The sequence below is a fragment of the Idiotropiscis lumnitzeri genome, chromosome 12 (assembly GCF_059441095.1).
Source record: "Idiotropiscis lumnitzeri isolate Australia: NSW breed Sydney's pygmy pipehorse chromosome 12, RoL_Ilum_1.0, whole genome shotgun sequence".
NCBI classification, from domain to species: domain Eukaryota; kingdom Metazoa; phylum Chordata; class Actinopteri; order Syngnathiformes; family Syngnathidae; genus Idiotropiscis; species Idiotropiscis lumnitzeri.
The window spans coordinates 8,399,634-8,427,128 of record NC_142402.1 but is presented as its reverse complement, the minus strand read 5'-3'; the positions used below and the strand labels follow the sequence as shown (position 1 = coordinate 8,427,128).

The window sequence follows — 27,495 nt, the reverse complement described above, 5'->3', positions numbered from 1 at the left end:
ACAGACAACTAAATCATGTGCCAAATGTTTCCTTTCCATGATATATTTGTCAGTGTCATATTAAGTTCATGCTTTTGCTATAGCCGCATTGAAATTGTTTTTAACTATCTGGAAGAGGTAACAATATGGAAAGAACCCACTCAGAGATTGGTTTATGAAGTACGTAATTGTTTTTTTGCCATGACGTTTGAAGCATGTAAACACAACACAAGTCGCTCAATCATTTTTGGCATTTCGGGGGAGGAAAACAAATGTTTTCTTCACAATTGACACAAAGGTGAGTTCATCATTTGTCCCACAAGAATGAGCCCTTTAATTGTAATTACTAATTGTTTATAGTGCACCTCTGAGCTGACCCAATTTAAGAATGTGCAAACAGTAATTGCCATTTAGGACTAAGTTGGCCATGAGTGTTCTAGCTTCAGCAATACACGAATCACCACCATGTCAGACAAAAAAAAAAAAAAGAAAAAGAAAAACACTTTTGGTCGCACAATTTCCAGGTTTGAATGCAATATACATTGGAGAGATGACTTACGAGTTTAATTTACTAACCTATGATCACAGTTTCTTTTGCCGCCTTTCAGAACTGAATCTTTACTAAAACAGCCAGTTTTTTCTAAAGAAAAAAAGAAAACTTTAAATGTTATTTGCCTTGTAATCATGTGACCTGTGTTTCTGGATTGACTTTGAAAAAAAAAATCAAGTTACTAGCGTAAGCCTCATGCTAGCAAGACAGAGCGTTTAATGTTCTTCAGTGAGCCCTGAGTAACTGACAACCACTTAAAAAAGATTTGTAACAGCCTACAGATAGCCACAACATGGTGGCAACACACTTTTTAGACAAGGATGTACCCTGATAAAATTAAGCTCCATATACATAAAACATCACCAAAGCAATATTTGACCTGAGCCCAAAAACAGTAAATAGGTTTTCTACCTGCAAAAATAAAATTGCTAGGTTACCCCAAAAAAAAATGGGCACATTTTCAAATGCTGAACTGCAAACGTGTGGTGGTTCACTGGAGATTTCTGGTGAAAAAGATATGCAGACAACAGCTCCAAAAGTGGCACGATTTGCCAAGATGAGCGAAAGCTCCTCAACCCGCAATGGTCACGATAGACACCACATGCCGCAAGGGCTGATGACAATCCAAGCGAAAAAAAAAAAATGCCTGGTACGCTATGTGTGCCTTGAGTCGAGAGTGGAGCATCCTGTTCCATGTGAGCACATCCTGACACCAAACATAAGCTTGTAATCACACATCAACCACTGCATAGTTATTTGACTAAAGATCATTAGCAGGATCTTTCCACTCACGACCTACTTTTGCTCTTTTTTCTTTTCTTTTAAATTTTGTACTAAGAATATTTGCAGACTCGCGTGTTTTCATCAATTCATCAACTGAGCTGCCGATGGAAAGGCACACCGCGCGCTCCTGCACCTGCTCTTCATTAGTAGGGCCTTGAAAGCAAATGGAAACTCCATGACAAATACATGAAAACTAAATAATAGTGTCGAGTGACTGCACCCCAAATGTCATTTATTTCTGTTTGAAACAGTACAATTTTGACAACACTGAAAACACAGCATGTCATCCATTAAGGCAGGTTTCATTGTAACATTCTGAATTGCGAAATTTGATTGAAAACATTCGCAGAAAGGGATTGAGATAAACTGATGGGGGGGGGTGAAAACAAGTTGACCAATAGCAACAGAACAACAAATGTTTACACTGTCAAACAGAAAGCGCAGGGAATGATCTTCCATTATGTCTGAAACCATCACCTTGAAGACTACATATGGACCACATTGCACACAAACAATAAAGTCAAATGAAATAATAATAAATGGTGAACTGGCCAACATAATGATAAAGGGGAAAAAAATGAGCTAAGCATTTGTGATAAAGCATTTGAATGCAACTGGTTTGAATACATATGTCCATAAAGTGAAAATAACAATACGGGAGATAGTTCCACAAACCTTTTTAAGACCGAGATGATCAACTAGTCTGAGGATTGTGCATTTCTCAAAGAATGGGTGGATCAATCCATTCTGATACCAATAATTTAATGGATAAATCTATATCCATGAACATAAACTGAGTTAACTTTAAAAAGCATCTAAGTACTATATGCACAGTGTTATGGTAAAGGATGAACGCATTTCATGGCCAGAGGTTACATGTCGGTCAACCACCCAGTCATATTTAAATACTGCTACATACAGAGGATGGTTAGAGTCGGCCATGTCACCTAAACATTGGTTCAAATTATCAGCTTCACTCTCACATTCACTATTGTATCGTGACATCATGTGTGTTCCACCCTAGCATACATTTAATTCAAACTCTATACTTACGGGGCCAAAAGGCTATTTTTAGCTGATCCATTCATTTAAACAGAAAGAAGTGTCATGTGCAAAGAGTCCACCCCTGCTTGCTCTCTTACCAACTCACGTTATTCATCTCCTTCCTGGTTCTGGACTGTAGTCATTTCTATCAAGCTTTTTATGTATGTTTTGTTCACTATCAAGGTATGGAGCAGTATCCTCCACATGCCCTGCCGCCATCTTGCTCTTGATTGCCCAGGCGCAGCGTCTGGCCCTGGCTTTCGCTCTCCCAAAGCCCAGGGGTTTGTAGGATCTTCTCTACGAGCTCCTCAAAGGCACACTGGACACCATCTTTGGTCTTTGCACTTGCCTCTGAACAAAAAGGAAAGGGGTTACCATAAAACAAAAACAAGAAAATATACAAAATCATTTAACATAAAATAAATAAATGGATAAAAATGGGGAAACTGGCAGCATGGTAACAGTTGTTGCTCTTCATTTCTATGGGAAAAAAAACCCTTCAAATTTATTTCTTCAATATGCAGGTTTTAATGATAATGACATTTAAGGAACACTTGCAAGGATTAGGAAAAAAAAAATAAGACATGATGACTCAATTTAGGAAGCAAAAGACATGCAGTAGGCTCACAGTGGATCAAATCGACAACATATTCTTGTCTGGCTCACCCCAAAGCCACTCATTAATGTCGCTGCACTAAAATGGAAACTCCAAAGCAAAGTTAACCTAATTTCCCACAGAGGGCAAGTTTGGGTATGAGAATTAGAAATTGAGGAAAGCGTGCAGACATGCATTTTAAGTAACATTTGAAGCCTATCTTGATGCTAATCATAATGCAAATGATTTGAACAGGCTGCATCCAACTCAAAAGACCAAAGCAGCAGAAAATCAAAAGCATAACTTGCTGAGTGACACACAAGCATTTCCCAAGTGAATAACTAGGGCTGGGTGATTATGGAAAGAAAAATTTTAATTAAAATTGTTTTGATTGAAACGGAAATCACAATTAATAAAATGTTTATTCATTTCAAAACTCAACTACACAAAACTACCATTCCATCATGTCTGTTCCTTCCTGAACGTTGAGCACTTGATTCCGGAACACCATTCTTTTCGTCAAGTACAAAATCATCTTGTAAATATCATGGGAGGGGTTCATCCTCTCACATTTCTCACATAAAGTTTATTCTTGTAAACTGTTTTCATTTGTTTAACACAACATCCCAACTTTGTTCATAGAAATGACAATGAAATTTCGATTAATTGCCCAGGAACCCGGAACTACCTGAACTCTAACATGGACACTTACCGATAAAAAGCATTGAGTGCTTTCTCGCAAACTTCAGGCCTTCATTTCTGTCCACTTCAAGGTCATCCTAGAGGGAAAAACAAGGAATCCATATTCGTAATTCCCATCATTATAAGCATTTTTTTAAACGCGTTTACACTGAGAAAAAAGTGGTTGCAGGAAATAAAATCATGTGGTTCCAAATAAATATTTGAATTAGACTATACAAAACAAAATTTTAAAATAACTGCTTCAAAAAATACATCTAGATCTAGATTATTTTATTTTGAGCAACCACTTGATAATAAAATAAAATAGTCTCAATTCAACAATTTATTTTTTCAGTGTAGATTTCAGAATGACAGAACCCTTTATAGTGAAATGTGCTCTATAAATATGCTTTTATATTTATAAGAAAGAAGAGTCTTTTACAACTGTGGAAGCAAATCCTCTTTGAACTCACCCTATCAATCTTGTTGCCTACAAGCATTTTTACAATATCGTTGCGAGTTGTGTAGGTTTCCAGTTCATTCAGCCAGTTTTCCAACTTTGTGAAGGTGTCCCGCTTCGTAACGTCATATACTGCCAACCCAAAAGAAATAATAAATAGAAACAGACTGCGTTATACAATTCATGACATTAAATTTGCACATTTAATGAGCCATATGTAATTAAATGACCGTATTCCTGGGATGCAAAAATAATTCAACATTAATAAAATGTTAGGGGAAAAAAAAGAAAGAAATTGTGGCATACAGATTACTGGAGTGTGATTGAAAAAAAACAAAAAAAAAAACACTTACCAAGTATAACTCCCTGGGCGCCGCGATAGTAGCTGGGTGTTAGCGTACGAAACCTTTCTTGTCCAGCCGTGTCCTATAGAAAGAGGGCAAGGTAAGAAAATGACAGACATATTGGGAAAAATATTGAGAAAAAAAAAAACTATTTGTCTTTGACTTTAACTTAACTGCCCACTGTATTTACACAGGCAAGTGAGCCAGTCGATTAAGTCGGAGATTTTATTGCAGGATAAACTAAATATTAAGGTCTTTGATTAAGTTATTATTGTAAATACATGCACACGATGAGTTACTGTACTTAGTGTTGAATTTCTATGCTAGACAGCCCTTTGCAGCATGCAAAAAACAATACTATGTTATTTTATTTGTTTGCTACAAACATTTTGTCGTTGAAGAATGGATATTTATATATATGAATTTCAGTGTTAATATAAATTCAGATGTTGTTTCATTAAAAAACATACATTTGTGTATATTTTGTCCTTATTTAAAATGGCATTTTTGTCATACATCTGGCTAGGAAGTGCGCAGTCCGATGTGGCCCCCTGCAGCGCTGTTGACAAACTGTAACCCCCACACTCCTCCATCGTTAAAAGTTGTCTCGCCTAGTTCTTACGCGTATGGCCTGACGTTTAAAGCAAGTCTCGCTTCATTCTTTTGTGTACTGGTCTGTGCAATGTCACAGCCCAGTGGACAGCTATTGCACTGCATCATGTTTTTCAATAAAAATATGTCATCATAGTAATCCGTTTTACCCATATGGCGAGTTTTGCTTGATTTCCATCGATGGCAAGTGTCTTCACTTTGAAATCCACACCTTATTCGGTGTGCAACAGAAAAGGAACAAAAGTCTTTTAGACGATTCCGAAATGTTCAGTTATAAACATGAAAAAACTTGTGGGTTTGTGTGTGACGTTTACCTATGGTCGCTGTCTGCTCTGGATCAAATGTGTCGTCTGTGAATCTCAGGAGAAGGCTGGTAGTAAAGGAAACGCAGGTAACAAATCATGGCCACACATAATGTTTTTTTTGCAACAATAAGCATTCCAACACGACGGCTGTAGATAACAATGATGGGCATCAGCCAAAAATAAACACGCAGTAAAAAGTTGTCATAATACATGTTTTGATATTATTACATCACAACAACACTACAAGGTTAAACTAATTCAAAAACACAATACCATTACGTGGCTGTCGAAACGACCGCTGGACAAAACAGTGCAAACAAACTAATGTCAACAGACTTAACAGGCTAAGCGAGCAAGCTAGCTCAGGGCAAAACAAACCTGGATTTTCCCACTCCACTTTCGCCGATTATCAACAGTTTCAGAGTTGTCAATACGTCGTCATCCATATTCCGATGTTTTGCTAGTTAGCCAGGCAATTTTCAACGTTTTTTTTTCTTTTTAAATGTTCAGTTTGCTTTAGTAATTCCCGTGTGAAGCTGTTGACAGCGTGCACTACTTCCGCCCAACGTTTACGTCTGACGTCACGGACAAGCATTGATCACATGTCACATGTCGTTCCATAGCTATTATAACCTTGAAAGTCTCTTAACATCTTAAGATTTTTTTTTGTAAACCTTTATCCATCCTGGCATGGTAGTGTTTTAGTATTATATATTTTTTGTTTGTTTGTTTTGTTTCTTAATTGATTTGTATTTAATAATAATGTTCTTTTTATTTATAGCCCAGTTATTGCTGATTGCAAATAAAGTAAAAAGAAAACATGTCCTTACGTTGCTAAAATAAAATAATGGCATGTGTATGTGTATCCAATTTAATTTAAATACATAGAACACACACATATATATATATATATATATATATATATATATATATATATATATAATTAAAAAGATATATTTACTATTAGCCACTCTAACACAGTGCATAGTTTACACATTTACACTGCTATCATAGTACAAAAATTGTCATTAAATACATTTTAAACTATTCATAAATGCAAACGTATATCCCTGCAATTAAAAATTAAATACATGTGAACTATGCTTCAGAAAAATACTATATATTTAAAAATTCAAAAATATACAGCATTGCAAAAGTTTAAATGGGATATAGTATATGCATGGCCACAAGCAATGTTCTTCATTCTCAAATGTTTGATTGTATTGCATGTTTTTAAACGTAGTAAACTTGATTTGTATTTAAGTCAGTAATCTTTTTTTCTTCCCCATACCAGTAGGTCGAGCCCATGCACCACTAGTGATACATCTGCCACACTTTGAGTCATTGTTTCCCTCCTGAGTTCTTGCATGACTAAAGAAACCTTAACATCAAGCATTGAAAAGAAAAGACCTCAGGGCCAATCCAGTGACAGTAGCAAGCATTGAGGAGACTTACTGAGCCATACTACACCTACAATTACTCCTCAATAGCCTCATTGACTGAACTGCCCTCCAACCTTTTCCCACTATTATTGATTTCAAAGGAGTTCAACACTGTTATCAAGGAAACATCACAGGACAAAGCACCTAAAAAGAGTCCGATGCACCATAAATACAACTGGTAGTGAGTTCGCACAACACTCTACTGTCAGTTAGAAATCTCACAGGAAAGGTAGAAGTAGTAGTCTCATTGTAAGCTTGAACCCAAGTCAGCAGCCATGGCCGGATGCCACACAAACTGCATCGAGACACCTTTACGCTCACGTTTTGGGAAAATGGGAGCTTTTATTGGATCGTATCCTTGGTGGTTCCTCATTGCCCCACTTTTTGTCTCAGCAGGTTTGGGGAGTGGGTTTTATTTTCTCGAGGAGAGGCTGTCCAACAACATTGAGGAGCAGTTCACTCCTGATGACGGTCAAGCCAAAGCGGACAGGAAATACATCCAGGAGACATTTCCAGGAAATGATTCCATGTTTTCACCTTTAAGACTCAGCACAAATGGCCAGCATGCATCCGTTATCGTAACGAGTGACAAGAATATTCTGACAGTGGAGGCTCTTCATGACATCTTGGACCTGGACTTCAGAATAAGAAGAATTGCTGTGCACTATGACAACCATTCATTTGACTACATGGACATTTGTGCTAAAGTGATGGGATCCTGTTACTCGAACACCATTCTCGATATCATCAGCTACAACGCTTCGAACATCGACAAAGTCAACCTGACATATCCTTGGTATCACGCTGGTTTGAGGGATATTCCCTTGCATCCAAGTTTAGGTGGCGTGCAATTGAAAATGCAGAGGTCACTGGTTGAAAACGCAAAAGCGCTTCAGCTCCACTATTATCTACAAGAGGATGACGAAAGAAAAAACTTCCTGTGGTTGCAAAGTTTCATCAATTTACTCTCTAATGAATCATCTGATCACCTCTCGGTATGTTGCAAAGGCCCAAAATAAATTTCAAAACGAGGCCTTATTTTCTTTGTAAAAGTGGAATTTTGGAGTTTGATTTCATTGGTTTGTGCAAGTGGGGGTGTGTGTATACATGTACATGTTGGACTTTTTCTACAGAGCAGAACCTGCTTAATGTACTCACTCCATATGTCTTTCCTCGATAGCTAACATACTCCACCTCAATGTCGATGCAGTGGGAATTTGAGAAATCTTCATCATCTGTGATCAGTTTATTCTCCATCACCTACGCCATTGCCAACACATTTTCTGTCCTATCATGCTGCAGGTGAGTAAAACACCAAATAAGATTTAGGAAACATACTGTATCTAGTTGTGGAAACTTGGGGCTTTTCAATTGACACAATAAGCAAACGTTGTACATTAAAGCTTCTTAAAAATGTATATTTTTGATTTCATTAGGTTGGACAATGTCCGTACGAAGGTATGGGTGGCCATCTGCGGCGTGCTCACCCCAGGTCTTGCAGTCCTAAGTGGTTTTGGTGTGCTGCTGCTGCTGGGACAACCTTTTGTCATTACAGTTGCCTCTGTTCCTTTTATGATATTAGGTAAGTACACTTGATTGCGGAATTTAGTACTTAGCATGAACATACAATGTGCATTTTGGCTTTGCAACATTTTTATTTGATTTGATACAGTATGTGCTGGTTTGTCAGATAGTTCAAAATGGCCTCATAAAATAGTCGGGAACATTTTAAGCCACGTTATTTCCCGGCCACTTATGACAGACAATGAGCAAAAACAACAACAACAAAAATATCGGAACTTTATTTTTACAATTGCATCCAGGCTTTTATCAGTCTCAGAAACATGTATATACATTTCACAGTAAAATAGGCATGTTGTTTACACTTTTGTTGTGAATGTGAATTCATGAAATTGATGAATGGCTGGTTATTAATATGCTGTCATGTCATGATGTGAAATATCGTAAGTCTCTGCAGTGTGAATATTTGATTATTACCCTCTCACCGAGTATTCTGGTTAAGAAATACGACGGTAAGATGGTTTGCGATAAACATGCTGTACTTGTCTAAAACTGCTCAGAAATATAGAAATAAATATATAATATAATCTTGACTAATATATTATCGCTGTCCTGTAAAAAACACTTATATCAATTCCTTTTCTTATTTTTTGTAGTTTTACATGAATGGGGTTTCTGTTTCAAAGGCATCCCTTTCAGGGAAAAAAAAGTCAAAATTGGACATACATGTTTTTCTCAGGACACTACCGTGTATAATCGGTTAAAAAAAATAAATAAAAAATAAGTCCTTGAAATAAAGAAGATAGTATGTCTTTGTTTTGACTCCAGAAGCTTAAACAATAAGTGAGCGCAATCATGTAAAGAAATACCTAAGGGGGAAACAAGTGATAACTGAGCAGTGAGACGGACTCACTGAGCCATTCGATACCCACTCGGGTACCGAATACGATTCAATTTCCTGTAAAAGTTTAAACCTGTATAATAAACAACACTACACTATTTACAATTACAATTTCTGGATTGAAAACTAAAAAGGTCCTGAATTCCATGTCTTCTAGGTGTTGGACTTGATGATATGTTCATCATGATCTCCTGCTGGCAGAGGACCCGTGTCATGGACAGCGTTCCCAATCGGCTGGCTGACACCTACAGGGACTCTGCCATCTCCATCACCATCACCACCCTGACCGACGCTCTGGCTCTCTTCCTGGGCTATAACTCGCCCTTTGGCTCGGTCCGTTCCTTCTGCCTCTATGCTGCGATTTCAATTTGTTTCGGCTACCTCTACAACCTTACATTCCTCGGGGCTTGCATGGCTCTTAATGGATACCGGGAAGCGGGGAACAAACACTGGTTGACCTGCGCCGCAATCTCAGAGGACTCATCATCCGCACCATCAAAATGCTCCCGTTTGTGTTGCGTTGGAGGGAGCTATGATGGACTCACGCAGAAAGAGGAGCCTGAGTTCATGAGTGTAATATTTGAGCGTTTCTATGGGCCGCTTTTGACCCACAAATACATTAAAGTATGTCTACTTGTCATCTATGCTGTTTATCTTGCTGTTAGCGTCTATGGTTGCTGCATCTTAAAGGAAGGACTGGACATCAAGAATCTGGCTCTGGATGACTCTTACATCCGTAACTATTACGACAAACAGGCACAGTATTTTTCTGAATACAGCTACACTGTGATGGTGGCAGTGAAGCAACCATTCCCATACTGGAATGCAGAAGAATGTAAGCGTTTCATGGGATGCATTTCCAATTTTGAAAACCTGGACTATGTAAACGGTACTTCTGGTTGGTTTTGGTCTTTCGTGCAGTATGCAAATGCAAATAATCTTAGCATGGGATCTCAAGAGGCTTTTCAATCCAGCCTATCTGTTTATTTACAATTGAAGAATGAATTTAGTCTGGATATTAACTGGACTTCAGACAAAAACATTCAGGCATCACGGTTTTTCATTCAGACGCTTAACAAAAATGCAACATATGAAATGATGACAGGACTCAAGAAAACTGCAGAAGAATGCCCCGTTAGGCTTCTCGTGTACCACCCTGCTTTCATTTACTTTGACCAATATGCTGTTATTTTCGACAACACCATTCAAACCATCCTGGTAGCTGTGTTGGCGATGTTGCTCATCTCAATCCTCCTGATCCCCAGTCCATTTTGTTCTGCATGGGTGGCGTTCGCAATCTGCTCCGTCATCGTTGGTGTGACCGGCTTCATGTCTCTGTGGGGGGTAAATCTCGACTCCATTTCTCTGATCAACCTGGTCATGTGCATTGGTTTCTCTGTGGATTTCTCTGCACATATTTCTTATGCATTTGTCTCAAGCCCCAAGTGCGATGTCAATGAGAAAGCCATGGATGCTTTGGCCCATTTAGGTTATCCAATCATGCAAGGAGCTTTGTCGACTATTTTAGGAGTGGTGGTGCTGTCCTTATCTGGTAGTTATCTATTTAGAACATTCTTTAAGATTGTGTTCCTTGTGATTACATTTGGTGTGCTTCATGGTTTGATGTTTATTCCTGTGTTTCTAACAATATTCTGGAACGGGAGGAATTGGTGTATGTGAAAGAATGTATGTGCTGTCGAGCGATTAAATTTTTAAAAATAATTAATCTCAAACATTTACATAATTGAACACGATTAATCATGTTTTTCAATTAAGATTTTTTATGAAGCTTGGAATCGATATTTACTTGAGTAAAATCTTAGAATCAATATGGAAAAAAATCTACAAGTATATTTCTACTCGGAGTGTTCTAAAAGCTTTCTTTGGTCTTTGAATATGATCCTTTTACTATAAAATACAGGAAAACAGTTGAACGATACAACAAAGATGTACAACTAATATGGTATTTGAATTTGGCTTTGCAAAGGGTGCAAATTATCTTGGATTCCTCCAATGAACCGTCGAGCAAATTTTTAAAGTAAAACTATCTAAAAGTCCGTCTTTACGACAGTAACTCCCCTCAAAGTTTGACTGCACAGTGAGCAGAGGTAAACTGCTACAGGAAGTAAATACAACTGAGTTAACTGAGTTAATTATTTTTAATGCGTTTATAAAAATTTTAATTAATCTCCATAGTTAATGCTTTAACTTTGACCCGTTCTAAAACAGACAGACAGATAGATAAAATTGGTTACTATTTAAAAAACAAACAAAAAAAATCTTTTACCAAGCAGGATTGGAGTTATTAGGTCTATGATAGTTTTGTCGGCAAAAAAGGGTACTTTTTTCCAAGTACCAGTACTGACGACCCTCATAACAAGTGTAGTGCACAACATACACTCTCACACAGTTGCTTTTTCTCACCACTCAGTAGCATTTTATGTCACATCTGGACACCCAAAATGTACAGGTATGTTTCATCTTAAAAGTGTCAAGACAAACAATTATTTCATAAAAGATAAACCTTACATACAGTATACTCCCTAAAGGCCACCTTATTGACAAATTTAACAGAAACAGTAGTTGAGTGGTAGACGTTTTGCCAATCAGACATGGAGCAACAGACGACATACACAAACGTGTAGATAACGGATATACACTATGAGGGAAGAATTGGATAATTGGCTCCCATTGCTTATGTGAAATGCGCATGCAGCTTATTTAAACTTAAATAATTCTCAACCAGTCATTTACAGCTGGCAGCTTTTTATGATTCTGATGAGTATTTACATTCATGTACCAAGTGAGTGTCCCGGGAAATATTCACAACGTGTTTACTATTCTGCCAGCATGATGACTCAATGTATTTTGGAGGCTTAAGCACATCCAGCAGATAGAATTCATTATGTTCATGCACAAGTTTAAACTTTAGCACACTTACACCTTTAAGTAAATGAGCATATAAGCACTAAGTTTTTCTAATACAGATTCATAGCTCTTTTCCACAAGCCCTGAGTCCTTAAAAAAATCCCAAACCAGCCCTGCTTCGTTGTGTTTGCCTGGCTGTTTTCATCTGGTCTCCAGGGTCTTTCCCTCCAAGACAAGCTGGATCTCTTTGGCATCCAGCGTCTCATACAAGAGCAGCGCATCAGCAAGGTTCTTGTGCTCTTTGGCATGAGACTTCAGGAGGGCTTTGGCTCGTTCGTAAGACTCCTGGTCAGAAGAAGGCCACGTCAATTTAGAAAAGGCGGAAAGACATTCTGATCCTGTTTCAGTCAGCTGTCTTTAAACAATACTACTGACCCCCAGTAACAGTCTGACTTCATGCTCCACAGCAGCTTGAGTCGCTGGACTTTGTTCTGCCATGTTTTTGTAGGTCATCACACCTAACTGTGTTACAGATGAGAAGAAATATAAACACATGAACACGCATCATGAATAAGTAAAACAGCCGTAGCTTTTGGGTGTTTCTTTCATATCAGCTCACCTTTTCGCACATTCCAAATCTTGTCACCATCATCCTAGCAATCTTGGTGGCACTATCAAAGTCACTTGATGCTCCTAGCAAAGGAAAGACACCAAATGAGACAGAACTTTCTTGATCACAAATTCTTCATTTTTGTGATTCTTGCATTAATTTGATATTTTCATATCAAACCTGTTGTGATGTACTCATGACCAAATATGATCTCCTCAGCGACTCGCCCTCCCATGCTGACATCCATCTGAGCAAGCAATTGAGAGCGTGTCTCACTCCAGCGATCATTCTCTGGCAGCATTGAAACCTACAAAGATGATGGTGAGGCAAAGACTTCATTTTTTTTTGATAGCATGTGTTTTGAAGGATACAAGTTTACTTACATGTCCCAGACTGGGGCCCCTTGGCATGATAGTGGCTTTGTTGATGGGCATGGCGTCTTTGGTGTAATAAGCCACAATAGCATGGCCGGATTCATGGAATGCTGTGATGATCTTGTTCTTCTTGTCGATTTCAGCACTCCTTCTCTCGGGGCCTTTAAGGATGCAAAGGTAAGGAAAGAAAGAAAAATAACCGTATTGTGCCACGGGTCGAAAATGGGGCACGCCGTCTCAGATATTTTGTAATTTTATTTATTTATTTATTATGATATCTTGCTGTCAACCCTGATAACTGGACTCACCCATGAGAATTTTGTCCTTGGCAAACTCCAGCTCCTTCATGGTGACCATGTCTTTACCATCGACTGCTGCCTTCAAGGCAGCCTGGTTTACCAGATTTTCCAAGTCAGCGCCAGAGAATCCCACGGTGCCCCGTGCAATAATCTTTGCCTCAATGGCTGCAAGAGAATTATATTGGCGAATCGAACAATGATAGCACCCATGTACAGTGCTACAAAGATTTGCTGATGTTTATGCCATACCTGGATCCACTTTAATCTTTCTGAGGTACCAATTGAGAATCTCGGTTCGTCCTTTCACATCTGGTTTGGGGACGGTCACCTGCATGTCAAATCGCCCTGGGCGGATGAGGGCGCTAAAGGAGAATATCAACATGTTACTTATGGTTTCTTTCTGCGGGACAGTTGGCACATTTGTTGTGTATGTACTGAATATAAACATACTTATCTAAAGCCTCTGGGAAATTGGTGGCGCCAATTATGATGACTCCTTCGTTTGGTTTGAACCTTCAGCATAAGAACAAAACATTCAATGAAACTGTCCATTGAATCAGGTCACCGTCGTGGTGAACACGTGATTTTAAAGTTCTTTTGCATTTTTATCTTTGGCTATTTATTCCTGTGAAAAAAAATCTAGACAATATTCCACAATAGGCATGGGCTGATAGTAGATTCCGATGGTACGATAACTTAGCAAAAATATCACAGTTTCACTGTGCTGAAATCATAGCGCTAAAATGTCCTTTTTAAAAAATATTTGGGTAAATAAAAACAGTGTTTTCTTCCTCACAGAACACAATCTGGTTTAGTTTCAAACAAAACATAAGATATTAAGTACATTATGAGACAGGCACCATGATAAATAAATGTTAACATTCTTCCTTTTTAATTCTTCGCAAGTCATAATAGTGTCTCATCACTGGTGTCCTTGGGTGCATGCTGGCATTTACACATGTACTTGTTTTTTTTTGTTTTTTTAGCAAAATACAAAGACACCCATGTAACTAACTGTTCCTATCATGTAACTTCCCGCCATCCCCACCACTCCCTGCTTGTCCATGTATAACCGCTTGCTCAGTAGTAGAAGTTATTTGGAGGGAATTCAACCCTCCAAGCAGCTCATCATTCTGTGTGCCGCTTACAAGTCCCCTCAAAAAAGAAAAGAAGAGCTCATTAATCGGTGACGGACGCCATTAGTGGTTGCTGAAATGGTCAAGCTGCTTACCGACCCCTGCTTAATTCCACAGTATTGCTCCCGTCAGACGAAATCCTTGCACCTCGAAAATCACAATTTTTCAAGAGACCCGAAAAATTGCATGTTTGTTTAATCATTAACATTGCAGCATCAAAGACAGTAAGCCATTTTCAACACTTAAGACGAGACAATGATTTGTAAAAATAACACACATGCAACTATATGATTGAAAAATGTAACTTCCATTAAAATCAATACATAATCATTCAAGCAATTACCCATCCATCTCGGCAAGCAGTTGATTGATGGTTTGTCTGGAATAAGGATGCATGGGAGACTCAATCCTTTTTCCACCCACACTATCCAGTTCGTCAATAAAGATAACGCAGGGAGCGTTGGCTTTAGCCTCCCCTGGACAAGACCGGCAAGAACAGTCAATCATTTAATGTGAATGAATACAAATTTTCCAAGCAACTAAAAGTGGAAGTTACTTGACAAATACTGATAAAAGACATACTGAAAAGATTCCTGATTCGACTGGCTCCAACTCCAACAAACATCTCATCAAATTCTGACCCAGAGGCATAGTAAAATGGGACATCTGCTTCTCCTGCCACCGCTCTGGCCAGTAAAGTTTTTCCGGTCCCTGGTGGGCCCACCAGAAGAACACCTAAAGAGTTACGTGGAAGATGAAGAAAAATTTTAACGTAAATAAATAAATGATCCATAAGCACCCGATTCAATGATTTGTGACATTATTATGTAGGACAATCAATTTTGTTTGACCTTTTGGCAGTTTTCCCCCCAGGTTTGTGAATTTATGGGGGTTCTTCAGAAACTCTACAACTTCCTGCAGCTCATTTTTTGCTTCATCAACGCCTTTGACATGCTCAAATGTCACATTTTTCATCTGGACAGGATCCACTGAGGAGTCCAGGCCTGTTGTAGTTCGGAACCGCACTGTGAAAAATGGTAAGTTCGAAATCACACTGCACAACAAGTAATATTTCTCTTTCAATTAGGGTTAATATGCTCCACAAAAATGACTGTAGTTAACAGTGGCATTGGATTACAAATGATTTAAGTTTAAAAACGAGAGGTACATTTTACCTGATATGAAGGGGATCTTTGAGATGCCATATAGCCCAACAAGAAGCAACACCAGCAAGATGAGCCGATTCCTTCGCAGGGAGTCTAAATAGGTGAATGCACAAAGACATCAAGTCTCTGCAGAGCTTCTGCAACACTTGCACAGGCAATTATTTTCCTGTGCCCGCCACGTAGGATCAAAGAAAATGAAACATGCGTATGTCTTCACATAACAAGGAAGCTTCATGCAAACAGATCATTCGATCCATGGTGATGTCCGACCAAACGTTTGGTGTGATTAATACCACAAGTCAAACTAATATACTCACATTCAACACTACATGGGTGGGAGAAGAGAGGCCCAGTCCATGCCAATTCCTTCATGAAAGCGACTATTCTACTCACAAAAGAAAATATAATTCATCAGTCCTAACTTGCCTTGCGTGCGTTGCGTCAGCGTTTGGGCTTTCAGGAAACCCTCAGCAAAGCCTCTCTTAAAAGCATCCTGCTGTCCATCGGGTATGTTCCCACTCTTTGTTAGGCTGTCAAGACTTTCCAAATCGATCCCTTTGTCTCGTGTCAGGAAACCCTATGAGAATTTGATATTTACAACAATATGATACTAATTCACATTTACTGGCGCCAAGTTCATTTTACTCAGTATTTTTATTTTAGTGTGTATATATATATATATATATATATATATTAGTATATATTATTTTGAATTTTCAACAGGCTTGACAGAAAATCTTTCCAAGAATGTAAGGAAAGGACTGCTGTGTTAGAGAATAATTTAAACCTGAATTTCAATCTCATAGTTCAAAATGGAAGGTACACAAGTTTGAAATGCTTCTAACGTACAAAAAATAATTGCATCACTGTCAGAATCAGAATCAGAATCAGAAATCCCTTTATTGTCATTGTACTCAAGTGTGCAACGAGATTAGAGAGCTCCCCTCTCCAGTGCAATACAAAAATAATTCAGTTAAATATATAAATTAGATAAATAAGATCAATTGTGATATCCATCCATTGTAAGATCCACTTATTCTATATGAATGAGAAAATTTCAGTGCTGAAACGTAAAAGTCTAGCGTTCATAAAAAGAGACGAAAGTAGCATTTTACCTTCATGAAAGATGGAGGGAAGGCTTCAGATTCCACTGGGCGTTCAAAAGTGGCCTGCAGTCTTTTAGTTTTGCGCCGTAATGTTTTAAAGCCTCTGTGCTGGATCCACACTTTGAAAATAAAAAATACATCATTTTACATTATTTTTTCAATTTGGTTAACAGATCACTCTGTGGTGTTTAGCAGCAACTTCTTAACTCATTCAATGCTATTGACTGCTATAGAAGTGAAAGGTCCATTATTTTACCAGGGCTGGGAGTGAATGTTAAGGCATGTGATCCAGTGGGTGTCACCTGAACAGTTTTGCAACTCTGTGCAGACTGACTGAAGAGGAGAAGGTCTCTGCCTGGAATAGAATGGAGTGGACATTCGAAGACGAGAAAACCCTAGTAAGGAGGACAGGTGGGAATTAGTAACATTCATTTTACTTGACCTTTTTTCTGTGACCTTAACTTATGGAAATGGTGGTAAAATTCGAATCTCCATGTATATTGGATGACATCTTGCAAAACAGATATTTTAAGTATTTTTAGCTCTTCTTTAACCATTCCACTACAATATAGTTTAATTCTGCATATTTGGGAGATACAAATATAATTACACAATTCTTAAGAGGAACAATATGAACTGTGATAGGTCAAGTCAGAGCAAAGACTACCAAAACTCACCATGCTTGTTTACAAAGAAAGAGTGCGTGGAAAGGTGGGATGTTCGCCAGATTGTCCGACTACCCACGACAGGGGCTGGTGCTTCCTCTAAATTCAAACGCGGTAACACACTAATTGCCAACTCATTCAGCTGCCGGGTTCCCAGGTCAGACAGGCCAAGGTCCCGTAGGTTCCACAGAGGCTGTACACATAACTTTCATGAGAATTGTCAGACGGCCAAAAGTACAACAACATAATCAGAACACATACCTCAGGGTAATGTAGTTCTGCCTGACAGGCATGCTCATTGGATAGTCTTGATTTGCTGAAGGAGCTGCTGCTGCCTACTGAGGTCTTCAGAGTGTGGAGAACATTGAGGAGGTGACTCAGAGGAACAGTCACCTGCCATTTGAAGAAAACAAGAAAGTTTAACATTTGACCATTAAAGGGGAAGTCAGGGAAATATTTTCTTTCCAAAATGTTCAATGTGGTCCCTGTACTCACAATACTTTGTGTTGCATTTGTGGAATATGAATGAGGCAGCAAAATCTACCTGATTTTAATTAATTCATTCAGTATATCGACAATTACTCGGCTTGTGAAATCAAACATTTTCTTGTTGTGTATCATCTTTATTATTTGGTCCACACGAGAGATTGACATTTTTTCGGGATTCCCGGGTGGGATTGCTTTGAGATGGGAGTCAACTTTAACTTTTATCACGGGAGTGGGATGGTAGAGGATAAAAAGGTAACGGAGCAGACGTAGACGGGACAGGCCATGAGAAAAAAGGGACATCCATCCATGGATCCATTATCTTTTTCTCACTAGAGTCGCGGGGTGCTGGAGCCTATCCCAGCTGTCTTCGGGCAGTAGGCGGGGTACACTCTGAACTGGTTGCCTACCATTCGCAGGTTACACGAAGACGAACGACCAGCCGCGCTCAGACTCATTTATTTAGAGTGTCCAATCAACCTGCCATGTTTTTGGAATGTGGGAGGAAACCGGAGTGCCCCCACGCAGGCACTGGTAGCACATGCAAACTCCAAACAGGAAGACCGGAGCTGGAATCAAACCCACAACCTCTGCACTGTGAGGCCATCGTGCAATCCAGTCGGCCACCAAAGGCCATTCTATCCATCCATTATCCAAGCCGCTCAACCTCACAAGGGTCGCGGATGTGCCGGAGCCTATCCCAGCAGTCTTTCCATTGTTTTGAATTAGAAACAAGACGACATTTTTGCCCTCTTTATGAAGGCCTTAAAAATGTTATAACGTCCTTAATTTTTAACATATTGACCACATTTAAACACCGTTTGGATCGTTTATTATAGCTCTTTTCGGTGACATTGGCTTTGCTGTGGGAAAAAATATAATTTTGTTGTCATGTAACTTTAAGTGTACATAAACAAATATACAGTTGCGTCAAAAATATTACGAGTAAGGCATCTTTGCTTAAACTCATTCACTGCCATTGACGGATATAGAAGCCAAAATGTAAATTCATTATACCTGTGACGCCAGTGGATGAGTTAAGTGCGCCTTTGTCCTTCCAGTAGTGCACTGTAACAATTGTATACAGCGAGGACAAAGAGCGTACAAGTACATGGACGATCCCCTTCATACCGATGATATCGATGAATACTCAAAAATCTTTGCAAAGTGTTCGAATGTGGTTGCTCACGTTTAGCGTACAGGAGACCATCATCTGGATCCCTTCAGTAGACCGCACAATAATCACAGACTCCAGAAAAATTAGCGCATCTCGGGAGGAACATTCTTATAATGTAAATAAAAAATAAATAAACAAAAAAAAATCGATACAAAATGCTGCTGCGTAGTACAAATATAGAAAGCTATAGTTAAGGCTAGCTAGCTAACAGGTACAACTTGTAAGGGTTAGAAATAAATAAACACGGTGCTAATATTCGCGTGACAAAACTCCAACGTGTTCTCACCTGTGGTTGAACAGCCGTTGACAAAGAAAGCATTTTAAGCCAACAGCGAGCGTGAAACCATAAAAATGGAGTCTTCACACGTATTTGTCCGTGGCTGTCACTTTAACTTTTGCAAGCGCTACAGTTAGCACGGAGATGCGGATGTGACGTCATTGTTTTGTATCCCGGATAAGCGACCCACTTTTTGTGAGGATTTCGATTACTGCGACAAAGATGTTACCCGAAGCTCAAAAAAGTGTGGCAAGAACCCCCAACAGTGTTGGCCAGAAAATGAGTAATGTTAGGAGCTTCCGACAGTCCTACCCTAGCATGGCGGCAGCTTCACGTCTCTGCTTGACGAGGGCACTGCCGTCGGTGCGACTCAACACCAAGAGGAGAGCAACAACATCCAACAATAGCCTTGATAAAGTGGACCCCCAACATTTGGCCTCAATGATGAAAACACAATGGCAGCTTTCCTATGTCACGCCGCTCTACCAATTCCGCTACAGCCAGCTGAAGAGCTACTCCGGGCAACTGTCTGCATTTCTAACTGCGGAGAAGCGCCAAGGTCTGGCAGGCGTGGAGGGAGGTACACTAAGCTTCAGGGTCTCCTTCTCTGTTGTTCATGGCCTGGCTGAGACGGATGATGATGCTGAGACCGTCTTAATACAGATCGACTTGAAGTCTTTGTTTGCTGGGCACGATAAGGACAAGACATTATGGAAAGGTTGGCTTTCATGCGTCAATGGCAGCCCTGACTACATTAACTCACTACCAAAAGAATTCATTTCTCTACCACTGTTTGGCAGCTGCGGGCCGGAGGCACTCACTGCTTTGGTCAAATCCTGGTTCCAGAAGAACTTTGACTGCTGCTTTGGTTTGTTGGAGATCAACCAAACTTGCTTGCAGTGGTTGGTGGCATTATGGACCAACTGCCACACGGAGTCCAATATCAAGCAACTCAATATGATTTGGACTTTTCCGCTGAAGCCATTACTTCAGGTCACCTATGCTGTAAATCCTCTTGACGCTTGGGAGCTATGGTGCAGTGTGAAAGGGGATCAGCCAAGCAACGCGATTAATAGAGAGGATTCAATAAACCTCATGAAAGGGCTCATGTGCCACTTTTATCGATTTTTCATGGTAGATCTGTCAGCTGGGAGCCTGAGCCATGTGTCAACAGCGCTGGGCACAGCCGACAGTAGCGGCAGTATCAAGATTGCCAACAGAAAATGCCTAAAGACCATGCTGACGCTGCTAACTGAGTGTGCCCTCCTCAAAATGCCCATTTAAGAAATGGGGGGCATTTTGAGGAGTGCGCTGGAAACACAATTGAACACTGCGCCCACATCTTCTTCTGTTGAATTGACACTTAGCATGCATTATTGCCACGGAGCGTGGTCTCCAGCCACCCAACCTTCATATGTCGCTTGTCCTAAAACGTTCTATATGATTCTTTTTCTATGTCATATAGAAAATTCTCTTTAGTTTTCTGCATTTGATGTCAGTGAATAATTACATTCACTACTGTTTCCTGTTGAGTATGGGCTGACTGCATTTTTAAATTAGTGTACTAATTGTGTGGTAGTTGTACAATAGTTTATTATTTTGTCAAACATTTTCTGAAAAATTTAGAATTGCCTCCCTCATCTCCGTTCCCTTCCTCTTGCTACTTACTCAGTTGTCATGTGATTAAATGGCTGATTTGATCTCTGCCTGTTGTGTTACCCTCTCAACAACCAAACTAACAATAAACAAACATTGATCTGTTAAAAAAAAAAAAAACACTTTTTGTGAGCGTATCAGAGAAAGTACATGCAAATATAGTGAGAACATTCAAACTCCATACTCAAAGGCCACAGGCCTGAGTGAAGATTCAAATCCACCTGTTCTTTCTTACACAGGAGAGACTCTAATCTTAGCTTTAACTAATTGTGCATCACGTGGATGTTTTATAATCGTTCAAAAAAGTACACGTTTTTAAACAGTTTCATTTTATTATTGTAATATTTACAATTTTATACAACAGCCACAGCCCTGACAAACTCTCACTGGCGACCACAGCCCTTCAAATTCCAAATGTTATAGTACCCACGTGGAAACATGAATCATAACCAGAAAACAATGGGGCATCTATACTTGTTGATTTGTTTACTACTCTGCAATTGATAAGGCAGTAAGAATTAAATTACTAAATGTAGATTGTCTTTACTTTCTTCCATCGCGCATAACGATTATACAATCTAATTTACATCAAGTAGTTCACAAATGTGTTCTCTAAAGATCTGAATAAACAAAAAAGAAATAGATAAGTGAAAAAATCCTTTGGGACAGTGTAAAACAAGTTATAGGTTTTTCTCAGTTTCTCTGTTCTACAATGACATTTACTATTGCGCTGAAATTGAGTGGCCAATTGTCAAGCTCTCACAAAACTTTCAAATCAAAGTTCCTCCATGATGCTTCATCTGTCAGACTAACAAGAGTGCAGCTATTTCACGCAAGGGTCATGATTTTTAAGAAATGATTTTCCTGGAACACAAAAACACACTTTTAGAAAAGACCAAGACATACTGCATTAAAATCAGTTTCTTGCTTACTGTCTCTTTCGCTGTGAATAAAAATGGACAAGACCATATGCAATTACAGGCCAAAGTGCTGTCATCACCATGGTAATTGGAGAATGGTTAAACGGCCACCAAGATGGTGTCAAAAACTGCAGCGAAACAGAAACAAAATATACTATTAAATAGTCACAGTGATAACAAGAACTGTCCATTTTTTTTTATTCAAACGCTTTGACAGTGTGTTAATACCTTTTGAGCTACAGGTAGAGCATCTGCACACCTTGATAATGATGATCTTGGCTTGAAATGGTAAAACACACAAAGGTACTGGTAAAAAAAATATATATATCAACACCAATTGGACACACACACGTGTAATGAGACAACAGAGAAAAACTCAGTTTTGATTGGCACTGTGCAAGTGATACAACATGTTCACTTCCACCCCACTGCAAATAACAACCACACTATATTCGGAATAACTTCTCCGAGAGTGATGCTCAATTTTCATGTTTTTAAAAAATATATTTTCAATACTCATCATTTTTTTGGGTTTTTGTCAATATGTTGACTGGTGACACCATTTACAGTTAACTTCAAATACTGTGAAAACAAAGAAGATACATTTAGTTGAATAAACTAAACCACATCGAGTTAACAAGGTTCACACTTATAACAAGGCAATAGTACGAATGGTTTGCTATTTACTTTGTAGAGCGGAATAATCTATCTGTTTTGGAAAGAGCCAGAGCTTTACCTGCCCCTCCAAAGTGTGCAGCCGATGCAGCACATCTGTCATGTCGTCCTGCAATCTCATAAGAGCTGTCACTATTTGCTCATTGACGTTCTCCCAAGTAGCAGCGCAGTGGCGTGTGTGCTGTGACACACCGTCATGCAACCACAGTTGAGAGCTGCAAGCAGCCTTTGGTGACGGAGATTCTGAAAGATAAATCAGAAAGTGAGAGCTGAAGCTACTGTGAGCAAGATATGGCACCCTTTAAGTAGGCCATTGAAATATATTGTATTTACCTCGAACACATTTGTGAGGCTCTTTATGGTTAGAATTGACTCGGAGTGAACAATCTGCTTTAAGGGCGGAGGAGCTCTCAAACCAAAGATCTTGCTCCTTCCCCAAAGCCGATGATGATGATCCACCGGATCGTATTTGCGATGTAGACAGGATCTTGTTGGAGAAACATGACATCATGTCAACTCTTCTCAATTTTATTTATAGAGCACTTAAAGAAACAAAATGCAGTTGAAATGAAGTGCTGCACATAAATACAAATTGCACTTAACCCAATATAGAAGCACACACTACATCTACATGCACGGCTTATTCTCACTAGAGTAAAACAATAACAACGTTAAAATAATCCAAACAAATACGACATGAAAACAAGTGCAGCTGTGTTAAAAGTCAAGGAATAAAAAAATGATGATATGATTTTAACTATTCATACGGTGGACGTTTTACTTCATTTAGACACACAGAAGTGAATTTAACGTTCATTTAGGGGTTACAATTGCAGCTGTGCAGTTGCAGCTGTGAACAAACTGTTTCACAGCTGCAGGGAACTTTCTCAACTCATTTTCAGAACAAAAAAAAAAAAGAACAAATCTTCCACATTGTGGAATGAAACCCTTCAATGTGGAACAAACCTTTTCCATGGCTGGATCATCCATTGAATCACAGAATTCCTCATTGTCAGAGTCAGCCAAGTTGTAGTTCTTCTTAACAGCATCATTCTGAATGTGATCTAAAACAGAAATATATAACACAGTAGTGCTTCTGGTCAGACTGATGAACAATAATAAATCGGAAACTGTAAGACAACAGATTAAGATGAACAAACTAATTATTACAACACTCCATACAAAACATGTCAACTTGTACAAAGGGATTTGCTTTTCCATTTAATTTGATTGTAGCTTAAAGTAGTTTAGTAATGTACTACAACATACTGAGATATATTGTTCAAGTATTTCGATTACCTTATTTAGTTACAGCAATTGTACACTGCTGAATAGAACAACAATAATTAACATAATTGTTATTTTAATACCTCTCAGTCAATCCTGAGAATTATTAATATTAACATGATATGTGTGACAAAATTTGGGATATTTAGTAACTGTCACTTCACGGGTAACCAACCATCAGCCATCAAAAGTATGTTCAGGGCTGCACGACTTATAAATCACTATATATTTGTCTATAAAATGTATCCTAATATGATGAACTTTTATACAAGTATGTCTGTAGTCGTATTTTAAATGCAAATTGTTACCGATCAAGTGTCCATTAAAGTCCATGTCGATGGGGCTGCATCTGCTGTGCTCTTTAGAGTAGGTCAGCTCTTCCTCCTCCATCTCACTATTGAGGGAGCTGTGGGTCCCGTTGGTCAACGAGGACATGCTTGGTTCCGCGCTGCTGCTGGACCCGCTGGTGGAACACCACCATCTCGTGTCCTGTGGCGTGTGCAGTCTAGGCTCAGGGCTCCACTCTGTGACAAGAGTGGAAAGCAAAGCTAGAAATCATCTGAAAATATGGAGGCGTATCATTTTTAAGATACAAATCTTGTAATACCTTTTCCATCTGTCTTGTCTTCATCATCTGTATTGTCTTCTTCACTTATTTCATCTTTTCTCAGACATTCACGACTTTCCTTGTGTTCTACTCCCTCCGCTCCATTAAAATTCATGACATTTTCTTCTTCTTGAAAGTTTTGTATATCATCCCATAGATCTCCATAGCCTGTAAAGAGACAGGAAAACTTGTAATTAAATCTACATCAAATTAGAAGACGCATCAATGAACTATGCATGTATTTGCAGACTTCAAAAATTGGTTGGAAAAAAATATAGGTGTAAATGTCAGACAAAATACGGAGTTTGTGGGAGACACCTTTGTTCTACTAACTCTCCCAACAATATATTTGAACAAAACAAAAAATAAACAAAGTCCAATGAGTGCCACACAAATCACATGTGACTTTTGACTTTGAGGGCCATCTGATTATTTGCTGGACAAAGACATTTGCGTGACACTTAAAGTACTTGCCTTCCATTGTGGGTTTCGTTGGACTGAGCAGCTCTACAAAAAAATAAGAAAGAAAAACAATAAAATAAAATAAGTCATAAGACTAATTGCAAGTTATGTGACGTTAAGACACTTCAAAGAAATATTTGCATCTGTCTGGCTCCTGCTTAATTAGCATGGAATCTTAGTGGGTGTGGCTTGCCAGACTATCTTAATTTATACCTGTTTGATTTGCAAAAGGCCTTGTGAAAGGTCTGCTCTCCACCTCATTGTCTTCACTGCCGTTCTCCTCTTCTTCCAAGTAGAAGTTGCCAAGCTGCTGCACCAAGTCAGAAACCTCATTTGAGACTGGCATAGTCTCCAAAATCTGGCATAGTACAATTGGAATAATTTTAGTAAGGAAAAAAACATTATATATAGTGTATGAATAATACGCAGTGCTTAATAAATGTATCAGACCACCACCACCTTTTTTCAGTAAGCTCGCAGTAAGAAATTATAAACAGAATTCAGCCCACGCAAATCAATGAAGCATGATTTTTGTTTCTGATTACAGACAATGAAAAACAAATATATACTCAACTAACATATAACATTATTACATAATATGTACATGTAACGCAATCTGCATTCAGTTTTTGTTGATAAAAGTTGCGCATGACACAAGCTTTTGTTAGAAACTGACTGCTACGTTTATAAACTGTCATTTAAATTAGGACACACTTAAACATGTATTTGACGATTTTAGGCAGGGTTTTCAAACTAATTTTTGTCACAAATTGACGGATAGATAGTTTCCAACTCAGAAGCTAATTAAGTATTCATTTTTAATTATTCATTTTATTCTAAAAGAGGATCTGGAAATAAAAACATGAAGTTGACACACATAATTTGTTTTTAGCGGGCCACATTTAATGATGTGGTGGGTTGGATCTGGCTCCAGGGCCGCCAGTTTAACTCCTGTGATTTAAGGCATTGGTGAACTTTTATTAATGTTCTTACTGATTCCATACCAATTTATTAACACGAAAAGAACAAAAGGTTTACCAGCTGGATGTTTTCAACATAATTCTTCATAGCTTCTTCCTTCGTCATGTTTCCTAAAGAGCTCCATGCATCCCTGTCAAAAAAAAGAGGTGGTAGAGTGGAGGCCATACAGTGGATGAAGGCAAAACAAATTACATTTTGAGGGAACATTTATGCAAAGTCGGGATGATAACATAGCACTGTATATGCACACTTGAGTACAATGACAATAAAGGGATTTCTGATTCTGATATATATAACATGTTCACTGTTGCATGGGTGTAAATTGAAGCAGCAATTTCAAAAGTGCTTACCATTTGTTTTTTTCATGTGACTCCCAGAAACCAGTTGGTCTGGTAAAGGTGCAGGGCCCCATAGTGGCTTGCTTGTAGTAACTATAAAACATCAGCATCATGTCATCTGACAGCTGGAAAGGACCTGCGGGAGATAAGTGTAACATGAACATTGTGAACATGGGTTCGTTTCAATGTCTATTGCAATACATGTGAGCTTCTGGAGGTGTTATTAGACTAGTTGACCGGTCAGTTAATCAGCTTGATGAACAGAAGGTGAGCCTTAAACTCTGCATGTAGGTCATCTTAAACTACAGTGTTTGTTTACCCAAGAACAACTACAGCATGTCATTCTGTGTTGTAAAAACGTGCTCACTTAAAAACAACGAAACACTATAGTGTTAATTCCTTCCCATGATGTACAGACTAGTCAACCTTCTTTCGGCAAGCTCCAGATCACTTTAACCGCAGCAGCAAATTTTGCCTGCAGGGTGTGTTGGTCTTCGTGCGCCATGGTGACCGTCCACGCGAGAGTCCTCACCTTTCAATACATGATGGAGAAAATGTCAAAATCGAACTCCAAGGCAAATAACGGAGCGTTTCATTTGTTAATAAATACAATCCTAAATATGATTCTATCCCATACATCCCCGTTTTGTCAAATTAACGATAACTAATAAGCAAGTTAGAAATGGAGGAGCCCTGTTTATAACTCACCGTAAAAAGTACGCCTTCACAATGAAAATCTGTCAAGTGCAGAATGTTAAAAATGTATCTCGACTCAGAGGATCCAAATTAGCAGGAGATGCGCAGCATAATCATTTTGGGAAATGTAGTTATTAAAATCAGATGAGCGTGGGGGGGGGGATTCCTCCATTCCCACAATGCTTTGGGAAAGGGGGATTTAAACCGCAGTAATTTGTGGGAAATGTAGTGCATTAATGTGGTGTTGCTTGACAGCCATAATAGCGAGCGCAGTTGACAAGACATTCTCTTATCGGTACCTATTATTTCATATAGTTATTCAATTCAACCAAATGAACAATTTAAAAGTATAAAATGAACAGGTAAAAATGTACAATGGTTAGATGAATTATTATTATTATTATTATTATTATTATTATTATTTTTATCATCATCCGATGCGTTTATCCTATTATTATCATCATTTCTTAGTCTGTCATTGCTTTTGCCATT

The 27,495-nt window shown here is 38.7% G+C and overlaps 4 protein-coding genes and 1 pseudogene across 6 annotated transcripts; 2 read left to right on the top strand and 3 right to left on the bottom strand.

Moving 5' to 3' along the window:
* Positions 1 to 1,527: 1,527 nt before the first annotated feature.
* LOC148325734 (ras-related protein Rab-18-B-like) lies at positions 1,528 to 5,940 on the bottom strand. The gene is made up of 7 exons (XM_088311924.1): positions 5,732 to 5,940; positions 5,363 to 5,418; positions 5,198 to 5,259; positions 4,446 to 4,518; positions 4,106 to 4,224; positions 3,664 to 3,730; positions 1,528 to 2,707 (listed from the first exon to the last, which is right to left on the bottom strand). The coding sequence occupies exons 1-7, from the start codon at positions 5,797 to 5,799 to the stop codon at positions 2,535 to 2,537; spliced, it is 618 nt and encodes a 205-aa protein (XP_088168050.1). The 5' UTR covers positions 5,800 to 5,940; the 3' UTR covers positions 1,528 to 2,534.
* A 1,130-nt stretch (positions 5,941 to 7,070) lies between these two features.
* ptchd3b (patched domain containing 3b) lies at positions 7,071 to 10,897 on the top strand. Its single transcript, XM_088311250.1, has 4 exons — positions 7,071 to 7,790; positions 7,976 to 8,097; positions 8,232 to 8,377; positions 9,375 to 10,897. Exons 1-4 carry the CDS (start codon positions 7,071 to 7,073, stop codon positions 10,895 to 10,897), a joined length of 2,511 nt encoding a protein of 836 aa, XP_088167376.1.
* Positions 10,898 to 11,627: 730 nt separating this feature from the next.
* LOC148325732 (ATP-dependent zinc metalloprotease YME1L1-like) lies at positions 11,628 to 19,555 on the bottom strand. Its single transcript, XM_088311091.1, has 18 exons — positions 19,391 to 19,555; positions 17,703 to 17,834; positions 17,454 to 17,634; positions 17,079 to 17,171; positions 16,786 to 16,895; positions 16,097 to 16,247; positions 15,680 to 15,763; positions 15,356 to 15,529; positions 15,087 to 15,239; positions 14,848 to 14,980; positions 13,819 to 13,881; positions 13,618 to 13,730; positions 13,378 to 13,533; positions 13,079 to 13,230; positions 12,876 to 13,002; positions 12,705 to 12,778; positions 12,521 to 12,607; positions 11,628 to 12,430 (listed from the first exon to the last, which is right to left on the bottom strand). Exons 1-18 carry the CDS (start codon positions 19,421 to 19,423, stop codon positions 12,287 to 12,289), a joined length of 2,160 nt encoding a protein of 719 aa, XP_088167217.1. The 5' UTR covers positions 19,424 to 19,555; the 3' UTR covers positions 11,628 to 12,286.
* LOC148325731 (centromere protein L pseudogene) lies at positions 19,486 to 21,081 on the top strand (annotated as a pseudogene).
* Positions 21,082 to 21,355: 274 nt separating this feature from the next.
* On the bottom strand, positions 21,356 to 27,159 carry LOC148325730 (acyl-CoA-binding domain-containing protein 5-B-like). 3 transcript variants are annotated; one of them, XM_088311092.1, is made up of 14 exons: positions 27,016 to 27,159; positions 26,734 to 26,839; positions 26,320 to 26,443; positions 26,027 to 26,099; positions 25,202 to 25,346; positions 25,001 to 25,033; positions 24,527 to 24,694; positions 24,228 to 24,443; positions 23,599 to 23,696; positions 22,966 to 23,119; positions 22,694 to 22,875; positions 22,186 to 22,263; positions 21,970 to 22,085; positions 21,356 to 21,901 (listed from the first exon to the last, which is right to left on the bottom strand). In XM_088311092.1, the coding sequence occupies exons 2-14, from the start codon at positions 26,810 to 26,812 to the stop codon at positions 21,886 to 21,888; spliced, it is 1,482 nt and encodes a 493-aa protein (XP_088167218.1). In that variant the 5' UTR covers positions 26,813 to 26,839; positions 27,016 to 27,159; the 3' UTR covers positions 21,356 to 21,885. The 3 variants fall into 3 exon arrangements, with proteins under 3 accessions (XP_088167218.1, XP_088167219.1, XP_088167220.1); XM_088311093.1 differs by having other exon boundaries at positions 22,186 to 22,236; XM_088311094.1 differs by lacking the exon at positions 27,016 to 27,159 and having other exon boundaries at positions 26,675 to 26,799.
* Positions 27,160 to 27,495: the final 336 nt, after the last annotated feature.